General features: G+C 55.6%; 1 protein-coding gene across 4 annotated transcripts in view; it reads left to right on the top strand.

Annotated features, from left to right (window-relative positions):
- Positions 1-27,917, top strand: part of ABR (ABR activator of RhoGEF and GTPase) — a 217,511-nt gene that overhangs the window by 93,342 nt on the left and 96,252 nt on the right. For 3 of the 4 annotated variants that reach the window (XM_031657231.1, XM_031657234.1, XM_031657233.1), the window contains exon 2: positions 7,351-7,535. In XM_031657231.1, the coding sequence (XP_031513091.1) occupies positions 7,351-7,535 (185 nt within the window). Of the gene's footprint in view, positions 1-7,350; positions 7,536-23,850; positions 24,260-27,917 lie in introns of those variants that run through there. The other variant, XM_031657232.1, reaches the window with a different exon arrangement.

Below are 27,917 nucleotides of genomic sequence, written 5' to 3'. Positions count from 1 at the left end.
TCCTGAGCAGCTCTCGGCTCAGCCCACGAGGCTCTCAGGAGCAGGTCCCTGCCTCCTCTCCAGCACGGCCCTCTCCCCCTCCGCTCACTGTGTTCTAGCCCTCCCAGCTATTTATAGTCCCCTCCAGGGGCCCTGCTGTTTCCTACTGTGTGCCACTGCCAAGCCTCCTCTCACTGCCTGAAACTCTGCTCCTGTCCCCCACCCGCCTGGCAGGCACCCACACAGCTTTCAAGATCCAATTAATAACATTAATAATAGCAGCTGAGATGGATCGGGTGCTTCCTATGTGCTAAGTGCCTTACGCGTGTTATCCAGTTTAACGCCTCCAGCGGCCCGTGCGCTCGATCCTGTGTCGTCCCCCGTTTCACACGCATTTGTTAAACCCGTATCCATGTAGGAGCAGCCGCCCTGTGCCAGGCACTCTTCAGAGGCACAGAGAGGTTAGGAAGTGCCAGAGCGTGGGCTGGAAGCTCCGCTGCCGGACCGCAGGGTCCCTGCCCTCAGCCACAGCAATGAACTGTTTTCCTTAGCGTGGCACCAAAGCCTCCTCAGCCACCTCCTCACCCCAAGTGTTGCCCACTCCCTCCCCTCTGCCTCGCCGGGCCTTTGAGGCCTCTGTCATAGTATCTCGGAGATGTGATTGCTGATTGGACTACCTTTCCTAGATATTATTTGGAAACGTGTTCATTTCAAGCAGCAGAAAGCCTAATGTCTAGGGACTTACATTTCCCATTAGCACGAAATGAGACGAGCTCTTCCTAGTGTGGCTTAGTAGCTGAACAGCATGAGGGAAATACCTCTGTTCTTTCTTTTGTGTATTTATTTAAATTTCATTTAATTAATTAATTTTTATTTTTTGAGATGGAGTCTCGTTCTGTCACCCAGGCTGGGGTGCAGTGCCACGATCTCAGCTCACTGCAACCTCCGCCTCCTGGGTTCAAGCGATTCTCCTGCCTCAGCCTCTTGAGTAGCTGGGATTACAGGCACCCGCCACCATACCTGGCTAATTTTTGTATTTTTAGTAGAGACGGGGTTTCACCATGTTGACCAGGCTGGTCTCAAACTTCTAATCTCAGGTGATCCACTCGCCTTGGCCTCCCAAAGTGCTGAGATGACAGGTGTGAGCCACCGCGCCGCTAATTTTTGTAGTTTTTTGTAGAGATGGGGTTTTACCATCTTGCCCAGGCTGGTCTCGAACTCCTGACCTCAGGTGATCTGCCCGCCTTGGCCTCCTGGATTGCTCTGATGACAAGCGTGAGCCACCCGCCCAGCCTCTGTTCTTTCTTGACCTCTTCCTGTGGCAGCGGCAAAGCCACTGTAACTCCAGTCATCCCCTATGAGTTCAAGGCAAAAAGTCCCTTTGTCATCATCAGAGTCAGGGCCTTGCCAGAGGCCCCAGAATGCTTCACTTGGGTCTCACTGGCCAAAATGGTGTAGGGCGGCCATTCCTGGTTATAAGAGAGGCAGAGAAAGGGGGTACCTTGCCTGGGACTGGGCTGTTGCCACTTCCTAGAAAACGAGGGTAGAGTAAGCAAGGACGAAGGGAAGGTGGGTGTTGGGTGTCTGCCATGCCCTAGAAAGCAGAGACCGTATATTCATTTTTTACAAATTTCCAGAATCAGAATGCTCTAATGATTTCGCGTTGTAGCCTTCCAGCCTTTTTTCTATGCAAATATATTTTTACTTTTTTCAGACATTGTAATACACTGTACATTACCGTTATTAATCTTTTTGCACTTGATAAGATACTATTCATCATCCATATAGTTTTTAATGCTATATAGCAGCCCTTCCTGTAGAAAAACCATAATTGACTCAACCAATCCCATAATTCAAGTTGTTTTTAATATTTCACACAAACAGCCCTGTGACTTATAACTTTATTTTTATGTTCATTTAAAACTAGTGTCATAGATCATAATCTTATTACGCTGGGTGTAAAGCTTGTACCAACCACTAAACCTCTTGATACCAGTTACCAGATTGACTCTAGAAAAGTTGTGCCAGTTATAGGCAGTCTCCAAGAGTTTCTGCGAGTACCTGTGCCCTGACAACTATGGATATTGTCATTATTATCTTAAAATCCTTGCCAATTTGATACGAACAGTGAAAACTATATAGAACTTTACATTTTCTTTGATTACAAATGAAGTTAACGTTCTTTTTAATGCACTCTGAATATTTGTAGTTCTCTTTTTAGTTTTCTGTTCATTTCTCTTACACATTTAGAAAGTTGAGGTTTTCATCTTTTCTCATTGGCTTGTAAAAGTGCTTTATTGGCCAGGCACAGTGGCTCACGCCTGTAATCCCAGCACTTTGGGAGGCCAAGGCGAGTGGATCACGAGGTCAGGAGTTGGAGACCAGCCTGACCAACGTGGAGAAACCCTGTCTCTACTAAAAATACAAAAATTAGCCGGGTGTGGTGGTACATGCCTGTAATCCCAGCTATTCGGGAGGCTGAGACGGGAAAATGGCTTGAACCTGGCAGGCGGAGGTTGCAGTGAGCTGAGATCGCGCCACTGCACTCCAGCCTGGGTGACAGCGAGACTATCTCAAAAAAAAAAAAAAAAAAAAGTGCTTTCAGTATTCAAGTATTGTCGTAATATGCAGAACATAGGAAAGTTCCCAAGAGAGGGCACAGATGAGGCAGATTTGAGGGCAAAACAGGATTTCATCAGGTGGACAAGGGGTAAGGAGGGGTGTGTGTGTGTGTGTGTGTGTGTGTGTGTGTTCATAGACACAGGGTCTCCCTGTGTGGCCAGGCTGGTTTCAAACTCCTGGCCTCACGTGATCCTCCTGCCTCGGAGGATACCCCACATCATAGTGCTGGGATGACAGGCGTGAGCCACCGTGCCCAGCAAGGAGGGTTTTCTAGGCACAGGAGCAGCATGTGCAAAGAGGGGGGAGCTGTGTGCGTGTCAGGCCCTGCATTTGTGTCTTAGTGCTGCCATTAGGGATTGCCATGAACTTGATGGCTTAAAACAACAGAAATTGATGTTCTTGCAGTCTGAAGACCAGAAATCTGAAATCAAAGTCCCAGCCAGGCAGGTGGCGGCCCCTCCCCAGGCTGCCGGGGCAGAGTTCTCACTCCCTCTCCCAGTGTCTGGTGGCTCCAGGCATTCCTTGGTTGGTGGCAGCCCCACTCCAAACCCTGTCTCTGTCGTCTCCTCTGTCTGTGTCTGCCCCTTTCTCTTTCCATAGGGACACAGCATTGGATTTAGGACCCACTGGTTAATCGGTGATGATCTATCTCATCTTGAGATCCTTAATTTAATCACATCTACAAAGAATTTTTTTCCAAATAAGGTCACGTTCCCAGGTCCCAGGAATTAGAGTCTGGGCATACCTTGTGGGGTGTCATCTAGGTTTTAAGCCATACATGCATTAGGTATTTGTCCTAATTCTCTCCCTCCCCTTGCCCCCCACCCTCCAACAGGCCCCAGTGTATGATGTTCCCCTCCATGGGAACAGCAAATTTTTTTTTTTTTTTTTGAGACGGAGTCTCGCTCTGTCACTCAGGCTGGAGTGCGGTGGTGTGATCTCGGCTCACTGCAAACTCTGCCTCCCGGGTTCATGCCATTCTCCTGCCTCAGCCTCCCGAGTAGCTGGGACTACAGGTGCCCGCCACCACGCCCGGTTAATTTTTTGTATTTTTAGCAGAGACGGGGTTTCACCGCGTTAGCCAGGATGGTCTCGATCTCCTGACCGTGTGATCCACCCTCCTCAGCCTCTCAAAGTGCTGGGATTACAGGCGTGAGCCACCGCGCCCGGCCGGGAACAGCAATTTTTAAGGGATAGGTAGAGAAAGAAGATTTCGCCAAGGAGCCTGAGAAGGAACAGTGACAGTCACAGGAAAAGCACCAAAGTGGGGTTGTCAGGGAAAAATCACCTTAGGTTTGACTTCGCATAATAGAAAAACCAAGTAACAGAGGCTTAAATAGCATTGGCATTTTTTCTTTCTTTTGTGTAAAAATGTTCAGAGGTAGACCATCCTGGGGTGGGCTCCACTGTGCCATCAGTGACCTGGACCCCCAGCCTTCTGCTCAGCCGTTTTCAGTGCTGGCTTCTATCCTTGGCTCACCTCATGGTTCAGGATGGCTGCTGGGGCTCCAGCCATCCCATCAACTCTCCAAACCAGTAACAGAAGGAGGAACAAGGGCAGCGTGCGTAGTGTACCTTTTCGCTAAATCAGTCTCTTTCAGCAGCTTCCTCCAAGTTCCACACGTATCCATGTAACATCTCGTGGGCCAGAACGTAATCACATGGCTCACACCATCAGGAAGGGTGTCTTTGAACTAGCCGCTGGGTGCACTGCCACTCTGAATACAGTAGGATCTCTGTTAGTCGGCGGGGAAATGGATATTGGCTGCCAGCAGCCTTGTCTGCCTTTTCTTCTTTTTTGAGATCTGGTGCGCAAGCCACTGTCTGCTCAGCATACCCACCTGTGGCCGTTGGAGACTGAAGCCTGCGCTCAGTTAGGTCCCCATCTTCCTCCCCCAGGGCTCCTGCCTTCTCTGAGGATTGGTTTCCCCATCTTTTCTGTACCCCTTTTCCTGGTTGGAGTCTCCTGGGCTCTTACGGTTTTGTGGGGGCAGAAATGAAAGGGGAAGGCCCTGGAAATGTTCGCAGACCAAGCACTTTTGCTGCCCCTGGGCCTCCCCCGCCGCCAGACCCCGTCCTCAGGCCCCCCGTGTTCAGCTCCATGGTCAGCCCCCCTTAACGAGGAGGGATATGGAAGAGGACTTCTCTGGAGTGAGATTCAGAGGGAAAGGGAGGGCATTTGAGACCTGGATTCAGATCCTGTGACCTTCAGCAATTGTATGTAAATGGGGGAAGGAAAGAACTGCCTCCCTCGAAACACCCAGGCTGGAAGGAGCAGGAGATGCAGGGCCAGGGGTCCTCTGCTCTGATCAGGACGAACTGTGCCCATGGGGAGACGGGCAGGGAGACCTTCAGCCGCCTTCCCTGCCGTCCCTTCCCCCCGTGCTCTTGGACGATCTCCCAAGTGTGTGGGTTCCATTGCTGCGACCCCTGGGAACCGGTCAGCGTACAGAAGAGTCTGCTCGGTCGGCTGGAATCTAAACTGTGGGCAAGGCCGGGGTCTACTATTGCTTATTTTCCTTGTCCTTAACTCCAGGCACTAACAGGGCAGCCTGGAGCCTTCTGGAGAGGAGGAGGCAGGAGGGAGGGGCCGGTGGGAGGCTGCCCTCCATCCCCTCCTGTGCTTCTCCAGAGTGAGGGGGTCTCACCAAACGGCCAGACCCCTCTCGGAGCCGGACTCAGGCCAGCTGGGTGGTGCTGTGCACCCAGCTTCCTCCTCCCCCGGGAAGGACCAGAGTCAGTTCACATCCCGCCAGCCACAGACACAGGTGTCATGGCCTCCAGGGCACCGGGCCTTATGTCCCAGGTGTGTGGTGTACACACATCTCAGTGGGAGGGCGTCCTGGGTCCTGCCCGGGTGTGTGGCGTACACACATCTCACTAGTAGGCATCTCTGGGTCCTGTGGTTCTTCATACACAAGCCTGTCTAGGGAAAAAAACTAGTCCATGTCCCCTGGCAGCTGAATGGGGCATTGGCTCAGGGACGAGGAGAGGCAGCCGACAGAAGCAGGTGCAGCGAGCCTGGGGGAAGCGCTCGGCTGCCAAAAGGCCAGATTGGGCAGAGCATGGCTGTGGCCAGGCATCCTGGTGACCTGTTGACACCATTCTCCGGCTGCTGGTTGCCTGTGGGCTGGGGTGTTGTGACAGCAGAGGGAGGAGCTGGGGCCCCCGTGGAGAACTTGGCTGGCTGGGACTTGGCTGAAGCCTCAGACCTGAGACAGATGGTGCGATCCTCTGCCCATTCATTCGCTGCACACACTTTCCCGAGAGCTGCCACAGGTGGGGTCGTGGATGCTGGCGCACAGTGATGACTGAGACGCCCACCTCCTACCCCAGGGGCTCAAGGACAAAGGGGCAGGATTCACTAAGGTGCCAGGGGGCCAGGTGCCATAGGGAGGGTGACCTGGAGGAAAGGATGTCTGGGCAGATGGCAGGGCAGGCTCAGCCAGCCTCCCCCATCACACTGCACAAGATTCGAAGATGCCTGGCCAGGGAGTCACACCTGGAAGATACCTGGGGAGTGTTTAGCAAGCAGATGCCACCACTGGGCAGTCCAGTGTGTAGGAAGCTCCTGCTGGCCCCAAGGCTGCCGGCACGGTGATGTTCATGTCTCCAGGACACACTGTGGTGCCAGCTCCCGCTGGCCTGCATGAGTGCTGAGTCTTACCCCTGTCCGAGTGTGACAGGGGTGTCCATCCCCCCGCTGGCGGTCCCAGCCCAAGGAGGTCCACCACGGCCCCTGGAAGCAACACTGTCGCGTTCTCCATTCCCGGTTGTGGCGGGTCAGGGCTGGGGAAGCAAACAGGCCAACGGGCAGGGGCCGGTTTGTGGGAGGGTCCCTCCTGCAGCCTTGCTGGTGGGGCTGGACGCAGGGGCCTTTCCGAGGCCACCCTCGTAACCCTTTTGGAAAGTGTGAAGCCCTGAGCTGCTGCCCTGCACACCTCCCTCGCTGCACGGGCTCAGCCTCCCGTCCCAGGGTGGGTGGGCTCCGTGCCTGGACTCTGGAGCCCGTGTGGTGCTGGCAGCCCTGGGGGGTTAACGGGGCTGAACTTCCCAGTCGCCTTTTCTTCCCTCCTCCTCTGAAGGAAGCCCATGTTGGGGTGATAGAAATAAGTGCCGGCTCCAAGGAGTCTGCTGTGAGCCCCTGTCCCTGCCAGGCCTGGGCACAGCCTCCTTGCCCACGCCCTGCTGCCTTGGGTTCCGTCCTCCATGCAGGGCCTTGTTCTGAGGACTGAGGGCTCCCCTCCCACACCCCAGAACCTGCCCTGGCCCCCTGGAGGGAGTGGGCTCGGTACAAATGGTACCCAAGGAGGAGGGCCACAGGAAGTGACATCGCCTGGCCCCCCCACCTCCTTATTCCCTATAAAAAGCAAAATGGTGACTCAGAGAGGAGAGTTGGAAGCGTCCTGCCTCCTGCTCCCACTGTTAATTTTTACACTTGGAATTAGGCAGAAGGCAAAGAAAACAGCAGCTTGAAATACGCGGCTGACATGCTCTTCAACGGGTAGCAACAGCAGAGCCGCTCCTCCCCGCCTCCCAGCAGCCCCGGAGCGTGCAGAGCCTACTGCCTGCTGGTTCTCCCCGGCCCCTCACCAGGCCCAGGCCCCTCACAGCCCCCGTCTGGGCCAGGCGTGGATGGTGCGGCCGGGGCCATGGCAGCCGGGGGCCGCCGCCGGCGCCCACTGCGCTACCAGTCCCTGGCAGCTCTGGTGGAGGATTCTCAGTGGCCTTTCTTGTTCCTTGTCTCAGACTTCAGCTACGGGACAGACGAGTACGACGGAGAGGGGAATGAGGAGCAGAAGGGGCCCCCGGAGGGCTCAGAGACCATGCCGTACATCGACGAGTCGCCCACCATGTCCCCGCAGCTCAGCGCCCGCAGCCAGGGCGGGGGGGATGGCGTCTCCCCGACTCCACCTGAGGGGCTGGCTCCTGGGGTAGGTACACCGGCTTTTCCTTCTGGATTTGGGGAGGGGTGACGGGAAGCCCTGGGCGTCGTGGGCCAGGCCCTGCTTGGGTTGGTCTCGAGAGATTGGGACTGGAGACATTTGGACCTGGCCGTTCTTGGTGCCTTGCCATCTCTCAGGCTCAGGCTCCCCTCCCCATGTGCTTTGCCAATGCTGCCACCCCTGTCTCTTACCCCCTAGTAGCCATCTGCTCCCTAGGCCTCCCAGACCCCTCTCTGCCTCTTTCAGCTTTCCCCTGTTAGCCCCTTTCCTCAAGAGGACCCAGGAGAGAACTAGGCTCTCCTCCCCTCTGCACCCAGGCTGGGCAGTGGCTACATGCGTGGCCCGTGGGCTCCAGGTATTCGGATGCTGCCCCTGCAAAGCCAGCCTGGGCCTGGCGCTCCCTGTGGGTGCAATGAGCTGCCCCTCCAGCCCTCCTCTGTTCACTTTGGAAGGGAATCAACTCTGATGGCGTCCACCTCTCCTTGTTGACAGAGACGAGAGCTCTGCTCCGGAGAGAAGCGTTGTAGAAGGAATATTAAGTATGTGCTCTGAGACAGGCCAGGGATAGAAACTGTGGAGGGTTTGCCGTCCTTGTCATTAACGTGTTCCTGGCGACAGGGACTGACGTTGTCTGGGTGCAGCTTGTGTGTGCGCATCAGAGACACATGAACGAGCAAAACAGAGATTCTGGGGGGTTGTTTGCCTGAAGCTGGGGAGAATCCAAGCGGGTCCTCTGGTCAGGGGTGTGTGTTGCAGGGGGCGGTGGGAGTGCCCCATCCTTGCTTGATGAGGCTCATCCAGGCACGTTTTGTGGGGGGTCTCTGTTCTGCCTTCCGACGTCCCCAGAGGAGTAATCGCTGAGATGCCACAGGCTGCCTCTTCCTCCTCCAGGGGCTAGTGCCCCCTACTCCAGCTGAGGCTACCTGAACACTCCCATTCTTGAGAACCCCCCTACTCCTTCCCTCGCCAGCCTCCCTGGCCACCCTCCACCCCCCACGGAGCTCTCACCCCCTCTTCACACACCGGGGTGGCTGTTATAGCCTTTGGCAACAGGGGCCTTGGCAACGGGCTTCCCACTTGGGGGAAGCCACATTGTTGCCGTGGCAACAGAGGCCGAGGCAGAGTTTCACGGCAGCCCAGCCATGCACGTTTGGGAAGGGCTGGCAGGGGGCAGGCAGGTGGGAGGCAGAGGGGCCCGCGAGGGGGTTGGTCGGTGTTGGGCCCCCCACAGCTGACATTCTGGGGTGTTTTTGCCCTGCCCTAAGACAGGGAATGGGTTAGAGACGAGCATCTCGGACCTGCAGGGGCAGGTTTCTTGCCCTGGTCCTTTGGAGGCATTGGGCTCAGGGTACAAATAGTAACCCAAGGAGGCAGAGCAGGTGTTTAGGGACGTGAACGGGGGCCAACCAGGGGAGAGCAAGAAGAAGACTTGCTCCCATCTCTGCCTTCAGCTCTCAGACCACAGCAGGGCTCAGAGCCCCACCTCGGGGACTTGGCTCCCACCCCACGGTGAGAAGCTGCAGGAAGATGCTGTGGGATCCCGGTGTGGGGCCAGGGTCTTTGCCACTGCCTGTCCTCGCGCCGCCTCCCTCTTTGCTCCCTGTCCCCGTGCCATGTCCTCGTCACGTGACCACCACGGCTGGCATCTGTGTCTGTCGATTTTCCGATTCCTTGGTGCTGGCAGGTGCCTTCTCTCAGGAGACAGATCACGGGCGTCACGCACAGATGCCCCCGCCTGGCGCTCTGCGGCTTCGGGACAGAACTTGACTTAGTGGCTGTGCATCTTGCTTGGTGGCTCACGAGGGACCCACTTGGCTTGAGGACCCTGATATCCAGAGATGCTGGAGTGACCGCCCCCTAAAGTGCTTGTGGTTCTCAGGTTTGATGTTTACACTGTGGGCTGGAAGCCACGCAAGGCAGAGGTGGGGAGCACGTGTCTAGCCTGGGGATGGCCCCGGCACAGGTCCTCTCCTCGGCACCTGCCTTCCCTCCTGGGGCAGCGTGTCTGCGCTTTCCGCTGGGTCACTGGCCCCACCTAGTGGACTCTGCAAGTATTGCTGTTTACACAGGGTGCCTGGAGGCCACTGACGCCGCTTCCTGAGTGCTTGGTTGGGGATGTTTTGGTTTAAAATACTGCTAATAAAAGACCCAGGTTTCTGCGACTTGGCTGTGCTTATTTGGCCAAACAGGTCCCCTCCCCTACCAGGCTTCCTGCTGGGGCCTTGGGAACAGGGAGGACTTCTGGACCAAATCAGACAATTGTTCTAGATATTCAGATATCCGGCTTCTGGCACGGCCTCGTCGCTGAGCCTTCCACGCCCAAACATGCAGCCAACGGGAAGCCCAGGGTTGAGTCTTTGTGTTCGTCAGTGTTCTCTAGAGAAACAAAACCAATAGGGTGTGTGTGTTTGTCTATATCATCTACATACGAAGAAATGTATTAGAAGGAATTGATGCAGGTGATTATGGAGGCTTAGAGGTTCTAATCCCTGCAGTCAATTGCTGGAGACCCAGGACAGCCAATATTAGTTCCAGTCCAAGTCCAAAGACCTGAGAGCTGGGAGAGCCAGCGATGTAAATTCCAGCTCCAAAGCCAGTGGACTCGAGGCTCAAGAAGGGCCAGTGTTTTAGTCCGAGCCCAGAGGCTGGAGGAGGCCAGCATCCCAGCCCACACCCAAGGAGTCAGGCAAGAGGAGCTTCCTCTTATTCTGCCTTTTTGTTGATTCGGGTGTTCGGTGGATTGGATGAGGCCCAGCCACACTGGGGAGGACTCTGTTCTGCTCAATACAAATATCAACCTCATCCCAAACACCTCACAAATATGTCCGGATTAATGTGTGGACAAATATCTGGGCACCTTGTGGCCTAGTCAAGTTGACCTAGAAAATGAAGTATCACACTGTTACTCTCTCAGCTGCCCAGGATGGAAAGCAGTTAAGCTTTGCACAGATGAAAACCTACTGCTCTCAGGCCGGGCGTGGTGGCTCACACCTGGAATCTCAACACTCTGGGAGACTGAGGTGGCCAGATTACCTGAGGTCAGGAGTTCGAGACCAGCCTGGCCGACATGGTGAAACCCCATCTCTACTAAAAATACAAAAATTAGCCAGGTGTGGTGGCGGGCACCTGTAATCCCAGCAACTCAGGAGGCTGAGGCGGGAGAATCGCTTGAACCTGGGAGGCGGAAGTTGCAGCGAGCCAAGATCTTGCCACTGCATTCCAGCCTGGGTGACAAAGCGAGACTCCATCTCAAAAGAAAAGAGAAGAGAAGAGAAGAGAAAGAAAATCTGCTACTCTTTAAGCTGTGAGACACTGGGCAAGTGTCCTCATACTGCTGAGCCTCAGTTTTCTTGTCTCTAAATAGCTCTAACTCCCCTGAAAGGTAGTGGGGAGGAGGCCCCACTGTGGGCAGCTGCAGGAAGGGGCTGCGGAATCTCAGCATCAGGGGAGGCCTGCAGCGTCAGGCCTGGCTCACCGAAGTGCACAGCCCTTGGCCACCAGGGCCCTCGAGACTTTTCTCACCGGGTTTAGAGGGCTGGGGGACCAAGAGCATTGCAAAGACCGAGTCTGATCAATATGCTGCACAATGAGTGAACCTGCTTTTGCAGCCAAGTCAGCCTCCTTTCTGCCACGTGGGGTGGCCCCGGGTGAGGCTGGGTCTCTGCGGTGTTGACAGGGCATATGCTCCTCTCTCTCCAGCACGCCCTCCCACAGCCTTGCTCTCTGCCTTTGTCTTCGTTTGTGTCCCCAAGACATGCACCCCACAGAGGTATTAGGGTGACACCTGAAGCTGTGTCCCACAAACCCTGCCCAGGTCCAGGCTGAGCAGGGCAGCACGGCAGGGCCAGGCCCATAGACCACTGGTGGCTCCATTCAGCTGAGAGTGCCCGGATTCACTCTGAGAAGGAAGGGCCAGGACTCATCTCAGCTACAAGTGGAGATGTAGATTCCTAAGCCAGGACCATGGTGTTCCAGAAAATCCGACTCTCCACAGGCCACAGACTCCTCTGTCTCCCCTCCTGGGAAGCTCAGTAAAAAGGGGCTGCAAGGCAGAGAGAAGAACTGAGTTTTGTCCCCGCTCTACTGCTGTCTCGCTGTGCGGCCTCAGGAGTGTCACTCACCACTCCCTCCCCGGAGCTGCAGTTTGCTCATCTGTAGAGTGAAGACACTGAGAATTTCCTCCCTCCTGACCTCACACGGCTCAAACCTCACAGCTGTTGTGAGGTTTCTGTGAGATGGTGTTTGGTAGAATGCTTTGTCAGTGTAAAATTGAAACGGGTTTAGACTCTAGCCTGCAGGAGAACCCAAAGATAAGGGTGGAGGTGAATTGAAATCCTCACCATTAGCCGGGCGTGGTGGCTCACACCTGTCATCCCAGCACTTTGGGAGGCCGAGGTGGGTGGATCACCTGAGGTCAGGAGTTCAACACCATCCTGGCCAACATGGCGAAACCCCGTCTCTAGTAAAATCACACACACAAAATTAGCTGGGTGTGGTGGCAGGTGCCATCCACTAGTAATCCCAGCTACTTGGGAGACTGAGACAGGAGAATTGCTGGAACCCGATAGGGGTGGAGGTTGCAGTGAGCTGAGATTGCGCCATTGCACTCCAGCAGCCTGGGGAACAGAGTGAGATGTCATCTCAAAAGAAAAAGAAAAAAAAGGAAAAAAACATCATAATTGTCCCTATCATCCTCTTCCTCCTCCTCCTCATCACAGCTGCTTAAAGAGGCTTGTCCGGAACCTTTTATGTGCGTGGTTTCATTTAAGACCCTCAACAACTCTTTGAAGTAGGTGCTGTAACCATCTCCACATTACAGGTGTGAAAACTGAGGCTCAGAGAGGCTAAGATTAGCTGGGCATGGTGGTTCACTCCCATATTCCCATCTATGTGGGAAACTGAGGCAGGAGGCTCGCTTGAGCCCAGGAGTTGGAGGCTGAAAAGTGCTAGGATCACGCCTGTGAATAGCCATTGTACTCCCACCTGGGTGACAGAGCAAGACCCCATCTCTTAATAACAACAACTATTAATATTATTATTGTTTGTCCAAGACCATGCAGCCAGTGGGGCCACAGCATTATTGAGACTTGGGTTTCTGTGATGCCAGAGTCTGCACAGCGCTGCCAGGTCCCGCTCACACGCCCTCCCTTGTGAAGCTTTCACACCCACCCCACCACTGACCCCATTGCAGTTTGGAAGATGTGCGTGGTCACTTGTGGGGTGCATCTGCCCTGTGAGATCAGGACCTTAATCCCTGATCATCTCTGTGGCCCCCAGTGGAAGCTTCTCGGCACCTAGGGGTTCTAACTTGTATTTGTGGAATGGAACCAAGTAGTTCTGGGATGTTCAGTCAGGAGGAAGGGAGGAGCAAAGGAAGGCTCAGGCAATAATGCTGAGAAGAACTCAGGCTCAGGGTTAATGCTGGGAAGAACTCAGGCTCAGGGACAATGCTGGGAAGAACTCAGGCTCAGGGACAATGCTGGGAAGAGGCACTCAGGCTCAGGGACAATGCTGGGAAGAACTCAGCTCAGGCAATAGTCCTGGGAAGAACTCAGGCTCAGGGATGATGCTGGGAAGAACTCAGGCTCAGGGATAGTGCTGGAAAGAACCCAGGCTCAGGGCTGGGAAGAACTCAGGCTCCCAGGAATAATATTGGGAAGAACTCAGGGATAACGCTGGGAATAACTCAGGCTCAGGCATAACGGCTGGGAAGAACTCAGGCTGAGGCAGTAATGTTGGGAAAAACTCAGGCTCAGGTAATAACACTGGGAAGAACTCAGGCTCAGGGTTAACACTAGGAAAGAACTCAGGCTCAGGGATGATGCTAGGAAGAACTCAGGCTCAGCGATAACACTGGAAAGAACTAGGGCTCAGGCAATGTGCTGGAAGAACTCGGGCTCAGGGATGCTTGGCTGGGAAGAACTCAGGCTCAGGGATAATGCTGGGAAGAACGCAGGCTTAGGGGTAATGCTGGGAAGAACTCAGCCTCAGGGATAACGCTGGGAAGAACTCAGGCTCAGGGATAATGCTGGGAAGAACGCAGGCTTAGGGGTAGTGCTGGGAAGAACTCGGCTCAGGGATAGCAGCTGGGGAACTCAGGCTCAAGGGATGCTGGGAAGAACGCAGGCTTAGGGGTAATGCTGGGAAGAACTCAGCCTCAAGGATAATGCTGGGAAGAACGCAGGCTTAGGGGTAATGCTGGGAAGAACTCAGCCTCAAGGATAATGCTGGGAAGAACTCAGGCTCAGGGACATCACTGGGAGGAACTTAGGCTCAGGGATAATACTGGGAAGTACTCAGGCTCAGGCAACACTGGGAAGAACTCAGGCTCAGGGCTGGGAAGAACTCAGGCTCAGGCCATAATGCTGGGAAAAATTCAGGCTCAGGGATAATGCTGGGAAGAACTCAGTCTCAGGAATAATGCTGGGAAGAACTCAGGCTCAGGGATAACGCTGGGAAGAACTCAGTGTCAGGGATAATGCTAGGAAGAACTCAGGCTCAGGGACAATGCTGGGAAGAACTCAGGCTCAGGGATAATGCTGGGAACTCCGGGCTCAGGGACAATGCTGGGAAGAACTCAGCTCAGGCAATAGTCCTGGGAGAACTCAGGCTCAGGGATGATGCTGGGAAGAACTCAGGCTCAGGGATAGTGCTGGAAAGAACGCAGGCTCAGGGCTGGGAAGAACTCAGGCTCAGGAATAATATTGGGAAGAACTCAGGGATAACGCTGGGAATAACTCAGGCTCAGGGCTGGGAAGAACTCAGGCTGAGGCAGTAGTGTTGGGAAAAACTCAGGCTCAGGTAATAACACTGGGAAGAACTCAGGCTCAGGGTTAACACTAGGAAGAACTCAGGCTCAGGGATGATGCTGGGAAGAACTCAGGCTCAGGGATAGTGCTAGGAAGAACTCAGGCTCAGCGATAACACTGGAAAGAACTAAGGCTCAGGCAATAATGCTGGAAGAACTCAGGCTCAGGGATAACGCTGGGAAGAACTCAGGCTCAGGGATAATGCTGGGAGAGCATGAGGCTTGGGGGTGTGCTGGGAAGGAGCACTCAGCCTCAGGGATAGCAGCTGGGAGAACTCAGGCTCAGGGATAGTGCTGGGAGAGCATGAGCTTAGAGGTATGCTGGGAAGAACTCAGCCTCAGGATAATGCTGGGAAGAACTCAGGCTCAGGGACATCACTGGGAGGAACTTAGGCTCAGGGATAATACTGGGAAGTACTCAGGCTCAGGCATAACGCTGGGAAGAACTCAGGCTCAGGGCTGGGAAGAACTCAGGCTCAGGCCATAATGCTGGGAAAATTCAGGCTCAGGGATAATGCTGGGAAGAACTCAGTCTCAGGAATAATGCTGGGAAGAACTCAGGCTCAGGGATAACGCTGGGAAGAACTCAGTGTCAGGGATAATGCTGGGAAGAACTCAGGCTCAAGGATAATGCTGGGAAGAACTCAGGCTCAGGGATAACGCTGGGAAGAACTCAGGCTCAGCAATAATGCTGGGAAGAACTCAGACTCAGGCAGAAATGCTGGGAAGAACTCAGGCTCAGGGATAACACTGGGAAGGACTCAGGCTCAGGGCTGGGAAGAACTCAGGCTCAGGGTTAACGCTGGGAAGAACTGCAGCCTCCTCTTCCCTTTCTTGGTCTCTTCTAAAGGCTTGGGGCTTGGGATTCGAGGTTGCTGCTAGGTGAGTGAAGAAGCGGCATGGGAGCCAGGAACTCCTGAGATGGTGCCTGCTCCACTCCCTTCTGACTGCTCCGGACCTGGGTTAGGTGGGTGAGGGACGCCCATGGCAGAGTCAGGGACTCCTTGAGTTTCAACCTCCACCCCCAAGCAGCCGGGCCCTGCATTTCTCCCCTTCCTGGATCTTGGGTCCCTGCTGCAAAGAGGACATGAGCTGAACCCTGCCATGTGCCAGGTGCTGTGCTAGGAGCCCAGGGGCTTCCCTGCCACCCAAGTCCTCCAGCCATGGGGCTGCGCCCGTTTGGTAGATGAAGACAGGAGGCTCAGGGTGGCTCTTGGGCTTGTCCCAGTTGGGAAGGACATGAGTCGGAAGTAGGTAGACTAGTGCCTTGGTTGTGACCCTCGGTCCTGTCATCGCTGGCTCCCTCGTCCTCTCTGGCCCTCCCCCATTCACACCTGGCTGGTTTCTTCCTCACCTCTCCATACTGTTACGCTTCCCTGATGAACCACACCTGGCTGACCTGGCTCATCCCACAGCTCTCATGCCCCGTCTGAAATCTCCGTCTCCGGGCTAGCAGCCCTAGCGTTGGTGCCATAATTACCCCCATTCTGCAGATGAGGAAACGGAGGCACAGGGAGCCTAGATGATGTGCCCAGGTCACACAGTTGACAAGAGGCGGAGCTGGGGCTCAGACCCAGGGTGCAGGGAAGTATCGTTTCTGTTTGTTTGTTTCACTGTATAAACAGTGTCGTGTACCAGCATCTCAACATTAGCTTTATTTTATTTTACTTTATTTATTTGTTTGTTTGTTTGAGATGGAGTCTCACTCTGTTGTCCTGCTGGAGTGCAGTGGCACGATCTCGGCTCACTGCAACCTCTGCCTCCCAGATTGAAGCAATTCTCCTGCCTCAGCCTCCCGAGTAGCTGGGATTACAGGCACCTGCCACCACACCTGGCTAATTTTGTATTTTTAATAGAGACGGGGTTTTTACCAAGTTTGCCAGGCTGGTCTTGAACTCCCAACCTCAGGTAATCTGCCTGCCTCGGCCTCCCAAAGTGCTGGGATTACAGGCGTGAGCCACCTCACCCGGCCTATGTATTTCATTTTTTTGAGACAGAGTCTCCGTCTGTCACCCAGACTGGAGTGCAATGACATGATCTCAGCTCACTGCAGCTTCCACTTCCTGGGTTCATTCTCCTGCCTCAGCCTCCCGAGTAGCTGGGATTACAGGCACCTGCCACCATGCCCGGCTAATTTTTGTATTTTTTTTTTTTTGAGACGGAATCTCGCTCTGTCGCCCAGGCTGGAGTGCAGTGGTCGGATCTCAGCTCACTGCAAGCTCCGCCTCCCGGGTACACGCCATTCTCCTGCCTCAGCCTCCTAAGTAGCTGGGACTACAGGCGCCCGCCACTTCGCCCGGCTAGTTTTTTGTATTTTTTAGTAGAGACGGGGTTTCACCGTGTTAGCCAGGATGGTCTCGATCTCCTGACCTCGTGATCCGCCCGTCTCGGCCTCCCAAAGTGCTGGGATTACAGGCTTGAGCCACCGCGCCCGGCTGTATTTTTAATAGAGATGGGTTTCACCATGTTGGCCAGGCTGGTCTCGATCTCCTACTTCAGGTGATCTGCCCGCCTCGGCCTCCCAAAGTGCTGGGATTCCAGGCGTGAGTCACCGTGCCTGGCCAACATTAGCTTTATGTAGTTGAACTCTGTATATGATTTTGGAGTGACTTGTACTAGAACAGAGAAAGAGGAGGCAGAGGGAGGAGCAAGGTGATCTGGAAGGTGACGAATCTGATTCCATCTGTGGCTGTAGTTAGTGGCTGCACCTGCCCTTTGGCGTCGGTTCCCATTGGCGGAAGAGTTACTGATCTTCATACAATCTGGAGGTGGGGCTTGAGTTTCTGCCAGGAAAGTTGGGAGAGCCAGGGAAAAGCAGAGAGGCAGGAGAAAGTGCTTCAAGCCGAGGACCTGCCGCTGTTAAAGGCCTGGAAGTGAGAACGTGCCAGGCCCTTTGAGAGGTGACTGTCAACAGTGAGATGGGTGAGTCATCGGCTGGGGCCCCACCGCCCTTGTTTGGGCTGGCTTGGTGGCTTCCTGCTGGGCACAGAGTGAGCAGTGTTTTAGAAAGAGTCATCTGATGTCACCGGGAGGGATGCAGGACAAATGTCCTGTCACACCTGGCCTGAAATCCTTCAGCACCTTCCCTTTGCCCATAGGGCCCCCCTTCCCTTTGCCTATAGGAATCCCCTGCCCTTTGCCCATAGGGCCCCCCTTCCCTTTGCCCATAGGAACCCCCTTGCCTTTGCCCATAGGGCCCCCCTTCCCTTTGCCCATAGGGCCCAACCCATTCCCTTTGCACAGCTATCAGGGCCTTCCCTTCCCTTTGACCTATAGGAATCCCCTGCCTACCTCTGTGCCCATCAGGGCCCCCCTTCCCTTTGCCTAGTATGTGAACTCCCACAAGAGAGATATTTTGTCCGTTTTGTAACAAAACTTTTGCTCATTGTGCTCTCTGGTGCCTAGAACTGTGCCTGGCACACAGTGGGTGCTCAGTGAGTATTAGCTGAATGAATGCATGAACCAGCCAGACTAAACTCACGTCATTGTGCCTCACCGCCTCTCTCCTGTCTGTCCCCCAGCCCCACTGGCACCTCTAACCACTGCTTTTTTTCTTTTTTAATTTTTTTTTTGAGACAGAGTCTCTCACTGTCACCCAGGCTGGAGTGCAATGACATGATCTCGGCTCACTGCAGCTTCTGCTTCCTGGGTTCATTCTCCTGCCTCAGCCTCCCAAGTAGCTGGGATTACAGGCACCCACCACCACGCCCAACTAATTTTTGTATGTTTAGTAGAGACGGGGTTTCATCAAGTTGGCCAGGCTGGTCTCGAACTCCTGACCTCAGGTGATCTGCCTGCCTCGGCCTCCCTGGGATTACAGGCGTGAGCCACCGCGCCCGGCCATAATTTTTTTTTTTCCTTTTTTGAGACAGAGTCTTGCTCTGTGGCCCAGACTAGAGTGCAGTGGTGTGATCTCAGCTCATTGCAACCACTGCCTCCTGGGTTCAAGTAACTCTTGTGCCTCAGCCTTCAGAGTAGCTGGGATTACAGGACTGTGCCACCACTCCTGGTTAATTTTTGTATTTTTAGTAGAGACAGGGTTTTACCATGTAGACCAGGCTGGTCACGAACTTCTGACCTCAGGTGATCTGCCTGCTTCGGCCTCCCAGAGTGCGGGACTAAAGGCGTGAGCCACTGAGCACGGTCAAATTTTTTTTTTTTTTTTTTTTTTTTGAGACAGGGTCTTTCTCTGTTGCCCAGTCGGGAACACAGTAGCACAAACACAGTTCACTGCAGCCTCAACATCCTGGCCCAAGCAGTCCTCCCGCCTCAGCCTCCCAAGAAGCTGGGACCGGAGCACAAGAGCACGCCACCACACTCAGCTAACCAGTTTTAAAAATTTTTGTAGAGATGAGGTCTTGCCCTGTTGCCCAGCTGGTCTCAAACTCCTGGGCTTGAGTGATCTTCCTGCCTTGGCCTCCCAAAGTGTTGGGATTTCAGGCATGAGCCACTGCACCTGGCCTATATGTACAGTTTATTTGTGGACAGAAATGTATAACTAACTCCTAGAGGTTCCCTCTGTCAGAGGCCACCAGAGGAGACTTTCTCTTTCTATGTTATGTGTGTCTACAGAGTTAGAATTGTTAGTGATGTAACAGGAAAATAAAGAAGTTAAAAAAGAAGTGCCACGATTGGGAACGTAGAGTGGGGTCTGAGGGCACCAGCAGGCACATCTGACGTGGCCAACAGGGGAGTCCCGGGAGGCTCCCTGGAGGAGGTGACGTTAAAAGTCGAATCTAAAAATAAGCAGTGGGCCAGACGCCATGGCTCACACCCGTAATCCCAGCACTTTAGGAGGCTGAGGCGGGTGGATCACCTGAGGTCAGGGGTTCAAGACAAGCCCGGCCAACAGGATGAAATCCTGTCTCTACTGAAAATACAAAAATTAGCCGGGCATGGTGGCGGGCTCAGTAAATATTAGCTGAATGAATGCATGAATCAGCCAGCCTAAATTCATGTCATTGTGCCTCGGGAGGCTGAGGCAAAAGAATGGGTGGAACCGAGGAGGCAGAGGTTGCAGTGAGCCGAGACTGCACCACCGCGCTCCAGCCTGGGTGACAGAGCGAGGCTCCATCTCAAAAAAAAAAATGGCAATAGTTGTTTCCCTGTTACCCTTTCCAGGAAAGTGGCCCCTCAGCTGAGCAGAGTTCTGACACTGCTCCCCTCCCCAGGATGGCCCTGCCCGTCCCTTCACACTGCCTTGGGAGTCAGTCACCAGGTCAGTCTGTCCCCAAGACTGTCAGGTCCACTAGGGTAGGCACGGGGTCCCTGTCCGTGGCTACATTCCGAATGCCAGCACAGTGCCTCGTGCACAGCAGGTGGTTAGTAAATGCCTGCTGATTGGGTCAGGAAAGGAGGGAATGGAGAGTGGGTGTGGGGGAAGGCTGTCTGTGGGGAGTGAGCCTTTGGAGACTGAGATTTAGATTTGATGGTGTCAGATATCTCAGTGGCTGCAAAAGATTTCAAACATTAGCTGGGTGTGGTGTGTACTTGTGGTCCCAGCTGCTCAGGAGGCTCAGGTGGGAGGATCGCGTGAGCCCAGGAAGTCAAGGCTGCAGTGAGCCATGTTTGTGCCACTGAACTCCAGCCTGGGTGACAGAACAAGACTCTGTCTAAAAAATATAAGTTTCCGTGGGTGCCCCATTCGTTGCCCTTGGGGGAGTTCATGCCCCTCACCCTCCATGGTGCTGTTCAGGCCACTTCTCCAAGTTCATCTTCTGTCCTCTAGCAAGCAGTGCTTCTTAACCCACCTTCCTTCCTCCCTTCCTCAAGACAGTCTGGCTCTGTTGCCTAGGCTGAAGTGCAGTGGTGTGAACATAGCTCATTGCAGCCTCCAACTCGAGCTCAAACAATCCTCCCGCCTCATCCTCCCGAGTACCTGAGATTTCAGGTGTGCCACTGCACCCGGGTTGCTGAAGCTGCTTAACCCTTTCCTTTTGCGCCTTCTCTTCTTTGCCTGGAAACCCTTCCCTATTTCCAAACGCTGCTCAGAAACCACCATCCTGTGAAGCTTCCACTCTCAGGCAGCGTTAGTGCCTCTGTCCTCCGTCCCCAGGTGGCTGGTAAACGAGAACACTGCCTCGTGCGTTCACACGTCCTCACCCCAGACAGATCGAGAACCTGCGAACGGCAAGGGCCCCGTCTCCCGGCCTTGTATGTGTGTCATGCCAGGCCTCTTCTGGGTATGAATGAATGAACAGACAGATGGACAGACAAGATCAGGAGCTAAAGCGGGGAAGTATGTGTGGTCATGTGGGTGTAAGAGGCTGTAAACCTTGGTGGGGTGGTGGCTTTGGCAAAGGAAAAGAAGGAAGCACCGAAGGACTCGGTCAAAGGGATGTGGGGGTTGAGGGAAGGAAGACTCGCAAGTTGGCGGCCGCCCTAACAGAAGTGGAAACCCAGAAGGGGAAGCTGTTTCAGGAGGAGGAAGGGTCGTTTGGTTGGGACGTGTGGAGTGGAAGGGCTGTTGCTGGGGGCTTCCAAGTGAGGAGACCCAGTGGCCAGGGCAGGTGCTAGACCGAGAGCCCAGCAAGACACAGGGGCTGGAGCTGGCAGCGGGCTGCCATTGGCCTGGAAGGGAGAAGGCATGCGTCTTCGGGGGAAGGGAGCAGAGGGCTGAGGCTGGGCCCAAGCAGGAGAGTCCACATGTAGAGGCAGCAGGAGAATGAAGGGTCAGCCTACACCAGAGAGTGGTCGGGGCAACACCTGCATCAACAGGGCAGCTGAGGGCTTGGAGAAACTCTGGACTGCAGAGGCCAAGGAGTTGGAGAGGGAGGCCTCTGGCTTTGGGATAAACCGTTTTGGGGGCCTTTGAAGCAACCTGCTTCTCTGGAGAACATTAGGAGCCAGGCTGAGGCAGACGGAGTGTGGACCTCAGGTCCAGGGCTGGCTTGGGGCGTTTGTAAGGGAAGGGGAGGGAACGCGGTGAGTCACTTCCCCTCCAGGGGGGCACCAAGGCCTGTGAGTGGAGTCTGTGTCTGATGGAGGGGCACTCTAGTTACTCATTGGAATTTCCAGCCACCGGGGACAGGGTGGAGTAGAGAGGCCCTGGATACTCAGGGAGCCACTTGTGTGGGGTTCAGGGATTTCGGGAAGAAGTGGGCGTCAGTCTCACCATGCTGCGTGGAGGCATGGGGAACGGGGATGGGGATATCCTGGCGGACTTCCAGGGGCACCTCATGGCCTCTTGGGTGGAGGAAGGAACACAGCAGGGGCCTGTGGGGTTTTAGGCCCTTCTTCGTGTCGCCTGCAGGTCTGACCCGTGTGGGCAGCCCATGCCATGCACTTGGAGCCCGCCGGGCGGGAGACAGAAGAACCTGTGGCACCAGGCCCTGAGCTGGCATACTTGTGCCCTGGGGAATGCCAGGCCTGGTCGTTCCCAAGCCCTGGCCCCAGCCTCACCCGCCCAAACCAAATGAGGAATTGTGGCTGAAAGGGCTGTTCAGATGCGCCCTGGCTATTTATAACCCAGCCAGGCAGGGACAGGGGAAAACCAGGGGCTGGAAGGAGATGGGTGGGGTGGGGTGGGGTGGGGGTGTGCCTCTGCTGAATCCTGGTGGCAGTTCTCTGACCAAAGGCTGTTAGCCCTGGGGTCCCCCAAGGGCTTACCCCCAATCCCTCGCTCTGTATTTCAGCTCTGGAAACAGGATGGAGCCTCTCTCCAGAGAGGGCAGCTTCTCTGCTGCTAATGGAATTGCACAAGCCCCACCTAGAGCCCAGATCTTCTGAAGAATTCTGGGGGGAGTGGAGGACTGTGGGCCGAACTCGGGCCACAGGTGTGGTTCATTTAGACGGCACCATGTTGTTTTAAAATGTAAATTATTTGTCATCGTTTTAAAATCGGGAGCGTTCCTGTTATTAAGCCAGAGTTTAGCTTATTTTGAACAGAGATCAGGCAGCCGTGAGCCTGCGTTTCCTCCAGCAGCCATCAGCTGGAGTGAGTGGTGGTTTCATCCAGCCCTACCTGGCTCGCTTCAGCGGCTGGCCTCGCCCGCACCCTCATGGGTGCTGTTTGCAACCTTTGCTCCATTGTTGGGTTGTAAAAGAGCTTTTCCCAGGGCCTCCCCTGGACTCCTCCCCGCATGGAAGGAGATGTATGCGCATCCAGGCACTAGGGCCGGGACCAAATGTGGCCTCACTCCCTGCACAGCTGGGGGTTCTGCAACCATTGGAGAAGCCAGGGGAAGCTGGCTGGGAGTGGGCAGGGCCAACAATGGTGCCTGTCCTGGGTTGCGTGTGCCTTCCCCTTGCAGGCTGGCTCCCTGGGGTGGGGGAGCTGGGGGTGCTGGTCTCAGCAGTGCCTGGGAGTCAGGGGGAGCTGCTCAGAGGAGGTTGGGGTCCTGGTCTCTGCAGTGCCTGTGAGTGGGGGCTGCTAGGAGGAGGCGGGGGTCCTGGTCTGAGCAAGCGTGAGGAGGGGGGTTGGTCTGTGAGTGGGGGTACTCGTGGTCTGTGAGTGGGGGGTACTCGGAGGAGGTGGGGGTCCTGGTCTCTGCAGTGCCTGTGGGTGGGGGTGCTTGGAGGAGGTGGGGGTCCTGGTGTCAGTAGCATCTGTGAGTGGCGGGGGGCTGGTCTGTGAGTGGGGGGTGCTTTCTCGGAGGAGGTGGGGGTGCTGGTCTCAGCAGTGTCTGTAAGTCGAGGGGAGCTGCTCAGAGGAGGTAGGGGTCCTGGTCTCAGCAGCGTGAGTAGGGGGGCTGGTCTGTGAGTGGGGGGTGCTTGGAGGAGGTGGGGGTCCTGGTCTCAGCAGTGCCTGTCAGTGGGGAGTGCTTGGGAGTGGGGTCCTGGTCTCAGCGGTGTGAGTGGGGGGAGCTGGTCTGTGAGTAGGGGAGCTGCTCTGGAGGGAGGTGGGGTCCTGGTCTCAGCGTGAGTAGGGGGCTGGTCTGTGAGTAGGGGCTGCTCGGAGGAGGTGGGCGTGCTGGTCTCTGCACCCGTGAGTTGGGGGCTGCTCGGAGGAGAGGGTCCTGGTCCCTGTGAGTGGGGCGCCCATCGCCCGTGAGCAGGACCCTGGTGGCGCCGCTCTCCTGCTGCGGAGCAGGTCAGGCCTGTCTGTTGCAAAGCCTGGCTCGTCCTGCGGCGGCCGAGACGTGGCTGTGGCTTCTGGGCGGGCCGGGACCTCCCCTCCGGAAGGGGGCTCCGGCGCATGGGACCCCGGGGTGGCTCTGGGGGTCGCCCCTGCCCGCCGGGCTCCCGGCTCGGCCGCGCGCGGAGAATGAAGCTGCGTCTGGGAAGCGGCCTCCCCCCTACCCCACCCCGGCCCGGCCCGGCCCGGCCCGGCCCGGCCCGGCCCGGCCCGGCCCGGCCGTGGCCTCCTCGCTCCTCCTCCGCCGCAGAAGCCTCCGCCAGCCGCGGCCCCGCAACCCCAGAGGACGGGCGGCTCCACCTCGCGACGCACGTTTCCTGTGTGTTCCGAGCGAGCGCGAGCCCTGGAGGCCGGGAAGGGCGGGCCCTGCGGGGCCGGGAGCGGGGCCGGGCGGGACACGGAGGAGGGCGCTGGGCTCCGCTGCGCCGCGGGTTCGCCTCCGTCACGGGCCGGGAACGGCGTCAGGGGCTGCCCGGGCCTTGCTCCCCCTTTCGCCGGGCGAGGACGCGTGAGACGGCGGCGGAGCGGGGCGGACTAGGTCCGGGATGCAGCCCCGGGTCGGGAGCCCCAGGCCGGGCGCGCGGGTGTAGACCTGCCCCCCCCGCCCCGCCCGCCTCTTCCCTCCTCCCTCCTCCCGCCGCCGCTGCTGCGTGGACCCCGCTTCCTGTCTGCCCTCCGCGGGCTCCGGCTGCCATGGAGGAGGAAGAGGAGGCGATAGGCTTGCTGGACAAGGTTCTGGAGGACGAAGATGTGTTTCTCCTGGAGGAGTGCGAGCTGGGAACCCCGACCAGCCCCGGCTCAGGGTCCCCCTTCCTGGTGGCTGTGAAGGTGGGAGTGTGACACGCCCTGGGCGCTGGGGGGGGCCGGGCCGGCGCTGCCGAAGGTGCGCGGGAGAAATGGCTGATGGGGGCGCAGAGCGCGCGGCCGGGTGGAAGCCCCCGGCGGAGTCCGTGAGGGTCCCGGCCCCGGCTGCTGTTCCCCGGGGAGAGGGGTGGGCCTGTGGGTGTCCTCGGGGGAGTGGCTGCCGCCCCCTCCAGGTCAGCCCTGCTCAGGGCGGCTGTGCCAGGAGTCACCTGGCGGGCGTCAGCTGCTGCCTCCCGGGAGGCGGTGGGCAGGAATCTCCTGTTTCCACAACAACCGCAAGAGAGGGGCCGCCCTCTTCCCAGCCAGGAGACGGGACTCGGTGCCTCTGAGCTGAGGCAAGAGAGTGTTTGCAAAGGGCAAGAGCCAGAGGTCACTGAGCTTCCTTGAAGGAAAAGCACTGGGTCAGCTGAAGCGGGGCAGGGAACAGCTGGCTTGGAGGCTCCAGCCAGGTGGGCAGGTGCGCTTCCTAGGGGGGGGATAGGCAGGGAGCATCTGCTGGGCCCTGGCCCGCGCGCTCTGGGGCTGAGGGCGTCCTCTGCATCAGTGCCCCTGTCCTGTGGGAGAGGTTGCCTCCCGGTAGAACTGGACGGCAGTGGTGGCCAGAATCCCGTTGAGGAGCAGGGCGGCCCCGGAACCACGCCGGCTCTGAGTCTGGCCCGGCACACCACAGCGGTCTTCCTTTCTCTCGCCTGGACACACCTCTCAGAGCTTCAACCTCAGCCTTTTGCTCAACTGCTGTCTTGTTCTGTGTCAAGAAAGGAGGCCCAGTGAGGATGCATTTCAGGGAGTTTGCTGACTGCTAAGCAAGGCTGCCTAACCGAGTGCCCATCTGCGGGGCCTAGGAAGCATGTGCAGAGAGCATTGCTGGGGACAGGAGGCTGTCTCTGAGCCTCCCTGGGCCTCCCTGACCCTCACAGAAGGTGGGGATCACAGTCCTGCCCCACCCACTCTACAGTGTGGCTCTGAGGAGGAGCCAGTGGAGGTAAAAATAGATGCAGAACCACGGTAGATGGCTGATGTGTGGAGTCTGGGTGGAGCGGTGGCTGCAGGCCTGGGTGGGGAGCGGAGCTGTAGGGAGGCTGGCAGTGGCTGGCACCCCACCCCGTGTTCTCTGAGCTGGTGCTGGCGTAGGGCCGTGGGGGTAAATCACATCTCTGGGTGGGCTCAGGGAAGCCTCTGCACTTTAGGGTCTGACCAGCCTCCCCAGTAGGAACAGCGTAGGAAAGTCTGCTCGTGAACCAGGAGTCGGGCTGGGAGTAGCAATGCTGGGGTGGCAGGTGTGTGGCCCTCATGGGCCTTCTCTGGAAAGCCCCCAGCACAGATGTGGGCCCCCTGAGAGGCTGCCTCCTGGACCTCCCCTTCTGCCGGACCCTGGCATATGCCTCAGCTAAGCCCATGTTTCGTTCTGCTCAGAACTCTAGACATTTGCCTCCATGGTTATGTCCCATTCTCCTTGAGGACGAGGACTATGTCCTATTCATTGCTGAACACTGCACAGTGCTTGGTGTGGGGCTGGTGCCAGTGAGAGTCTGCAGAATGTGTGAGGCCCACTGGGGCCCATGAAGGGTGTACCAGGTTCCCAGCCTCGCTCCATCTCAGAGGTGTCCTACTGCGGTGGCCCACAGATGCCGAGAGAGCCTGAGCACGTATCACACCGAAAAACACTGCTCCTCGTGGGTCCTCATGAGCACCTGGATGGGGTCTTCCTCTCTACTTTGTTGCCAGCATGGGGGAAGGGGACCTTTCTTGAATGCTGAGGAGTTCCAGGCTCCCTGCCTCATCCTGAACACCTAGAGTTCCTCCCTCCTCTACTGACATTGGCCTCAGAGGGAGAAGACAAGCAAGGTAGCTACAGAGCGGTGGGAAGAAAGCTCATGGATTCACTCAACAAACACGCTCAGGTTGGGTGCTATTCAGAGATGTAGATATGACCAGAGGAACAAGGTGTGATTCTCCCTCACAAGGCATTCAGAGCAAGGGGCAGGTACAGGGAGTAGGAATAGAGTACAGAAGTAGTCAGGGTGAGCCGGGTGCGGTGGCTCACGCCTGTAATCCCAGCACTTTGGGAGGCTGAGGGGGGCGGATCACCTGAGGACAGGAGTTCGAGACCAGCCTGACCAATGTAGTGAAACCATATCTCTATTAAAAATACAAAAATTAGCTGGTCTTGGTGGCGGGCGTCTGTAATCCCAGTTGCTTGGGGGGCTGAGGCAGGAGAATCGCTTGAACCCGGGAGGCAGAGGTTGCAGTGAGCTGAGATGGCGCCACTGCTGCCTGCAGCTTAGAGTGAGACTCAGTCTCAAAAAGTCAGGGCTGTGAGAAGAATTACTTTGATAAAGGGCGCAAATTCAGGGGAGAAGGGACCACTTCTAGCAAATTATAGATGCGGGGTCGCCTAGAATAGCATAATCCATCTTTTATCTATATATATATATATATATATATATATATATATATATATCTACTCACAATATATATATATATGTAATATGTGTATAATAATAATATATATGTATAATATATACTCACATCACAATATATATATATATATATATATGTATATATATATATATATGTATATATATATATATATATATCTTTTATCTGTCTATATATACAAATTTTAAAATCCCAGCCTGGATGATACATCCTGGGCTGCAGGATGGATCTTCTTTTACCTCTCATGGAAGCTGGTAGGAATCCAAGGCAATTCTCTTTGCTAGTACTTTACTTTAGGAGTACTTACCTGAAGCAGCAGTTGCGTCCTTAGCATGTGCCCAAGTGCCAGGCCCAGAAATCAATCCTGATTCCAGTGTAATTTCCAAGACGCCGTCTTCCTGGGGGGCAGAGGCGAAGTTGGCCTCAGTTTTCTCCAAAGCTATAGCTGGAGGTTGCTGCGTATCTCAGCCCAGACTGACCTTTGAAGAGTTACTGATGTATAAAACTGATAATGCAAATACCGATAGCAGTGTCACGTTCCATCTGTAAAATGGCATATGCTTTCCAAAAATGTTTCATGCCATTCTATTTAAAGATAGGTAGGGTTGTGACAGGGGCCTGGTAGAAGGTGCTATTTTAAGGAACTTATTTGTCAGGAATAAAAACCCTTTGGTAATGCAGATTAACCCTTTAGGTGTTTTTCTGTGCCTTTTTTTTTTTTTCTTTTGATACAGAGTCTCACTCTGTCACCCAGGGTGGAGTGCGGTGGCACAATCACGGCTCACTGCGGCCTCTACCTCCCAGACTCAATCAATCTTCCCACCTCAGCCTCCCCCTCACTACAGGCACATGCCACCACGTTGGGCTAATTTTTGTATTTTTGTAGAGATAGGGTTTCACCGTGTTGCCCACGCTGGTCTCTAACTCTTGGGCTAAAGCGATCTGCCCACCTTGGCCTCCCAAAGTGCTGGGATTAAAGGCGTGAGCCACTGAGCCCAGCCCAATCCTGTGCCAGTTTTTAATGGATCATCTGAAACATCTCTATTTCTGTTTCACCTGACCAGGGCTCTTCTGCCTCCACATCATGCCTGTATCCCCCATTTGGATGTTTTTCTAAATACAGGCCCCACATGTGGTGATTTGAGAGATGATCGGTGGCACCTCGATCTGTATGTTGCATTTT

This window comes from Papio anubis, chromosome 17 (assembly GCF_008728515.1).
Source record: "Papio anubis isolate 15944 chromosome 17, Panubis1.0, whole genome shotgun sequence".
Taxonomy (NCBI): Eukaryota; Metazoa; Chordata; class Mammalia; order Primates; family Cercopithecidae; genus Papio; species Papio anubis.
This window is presented reverse-complemented; position numbering and strand designations above follow the sequence as displayed.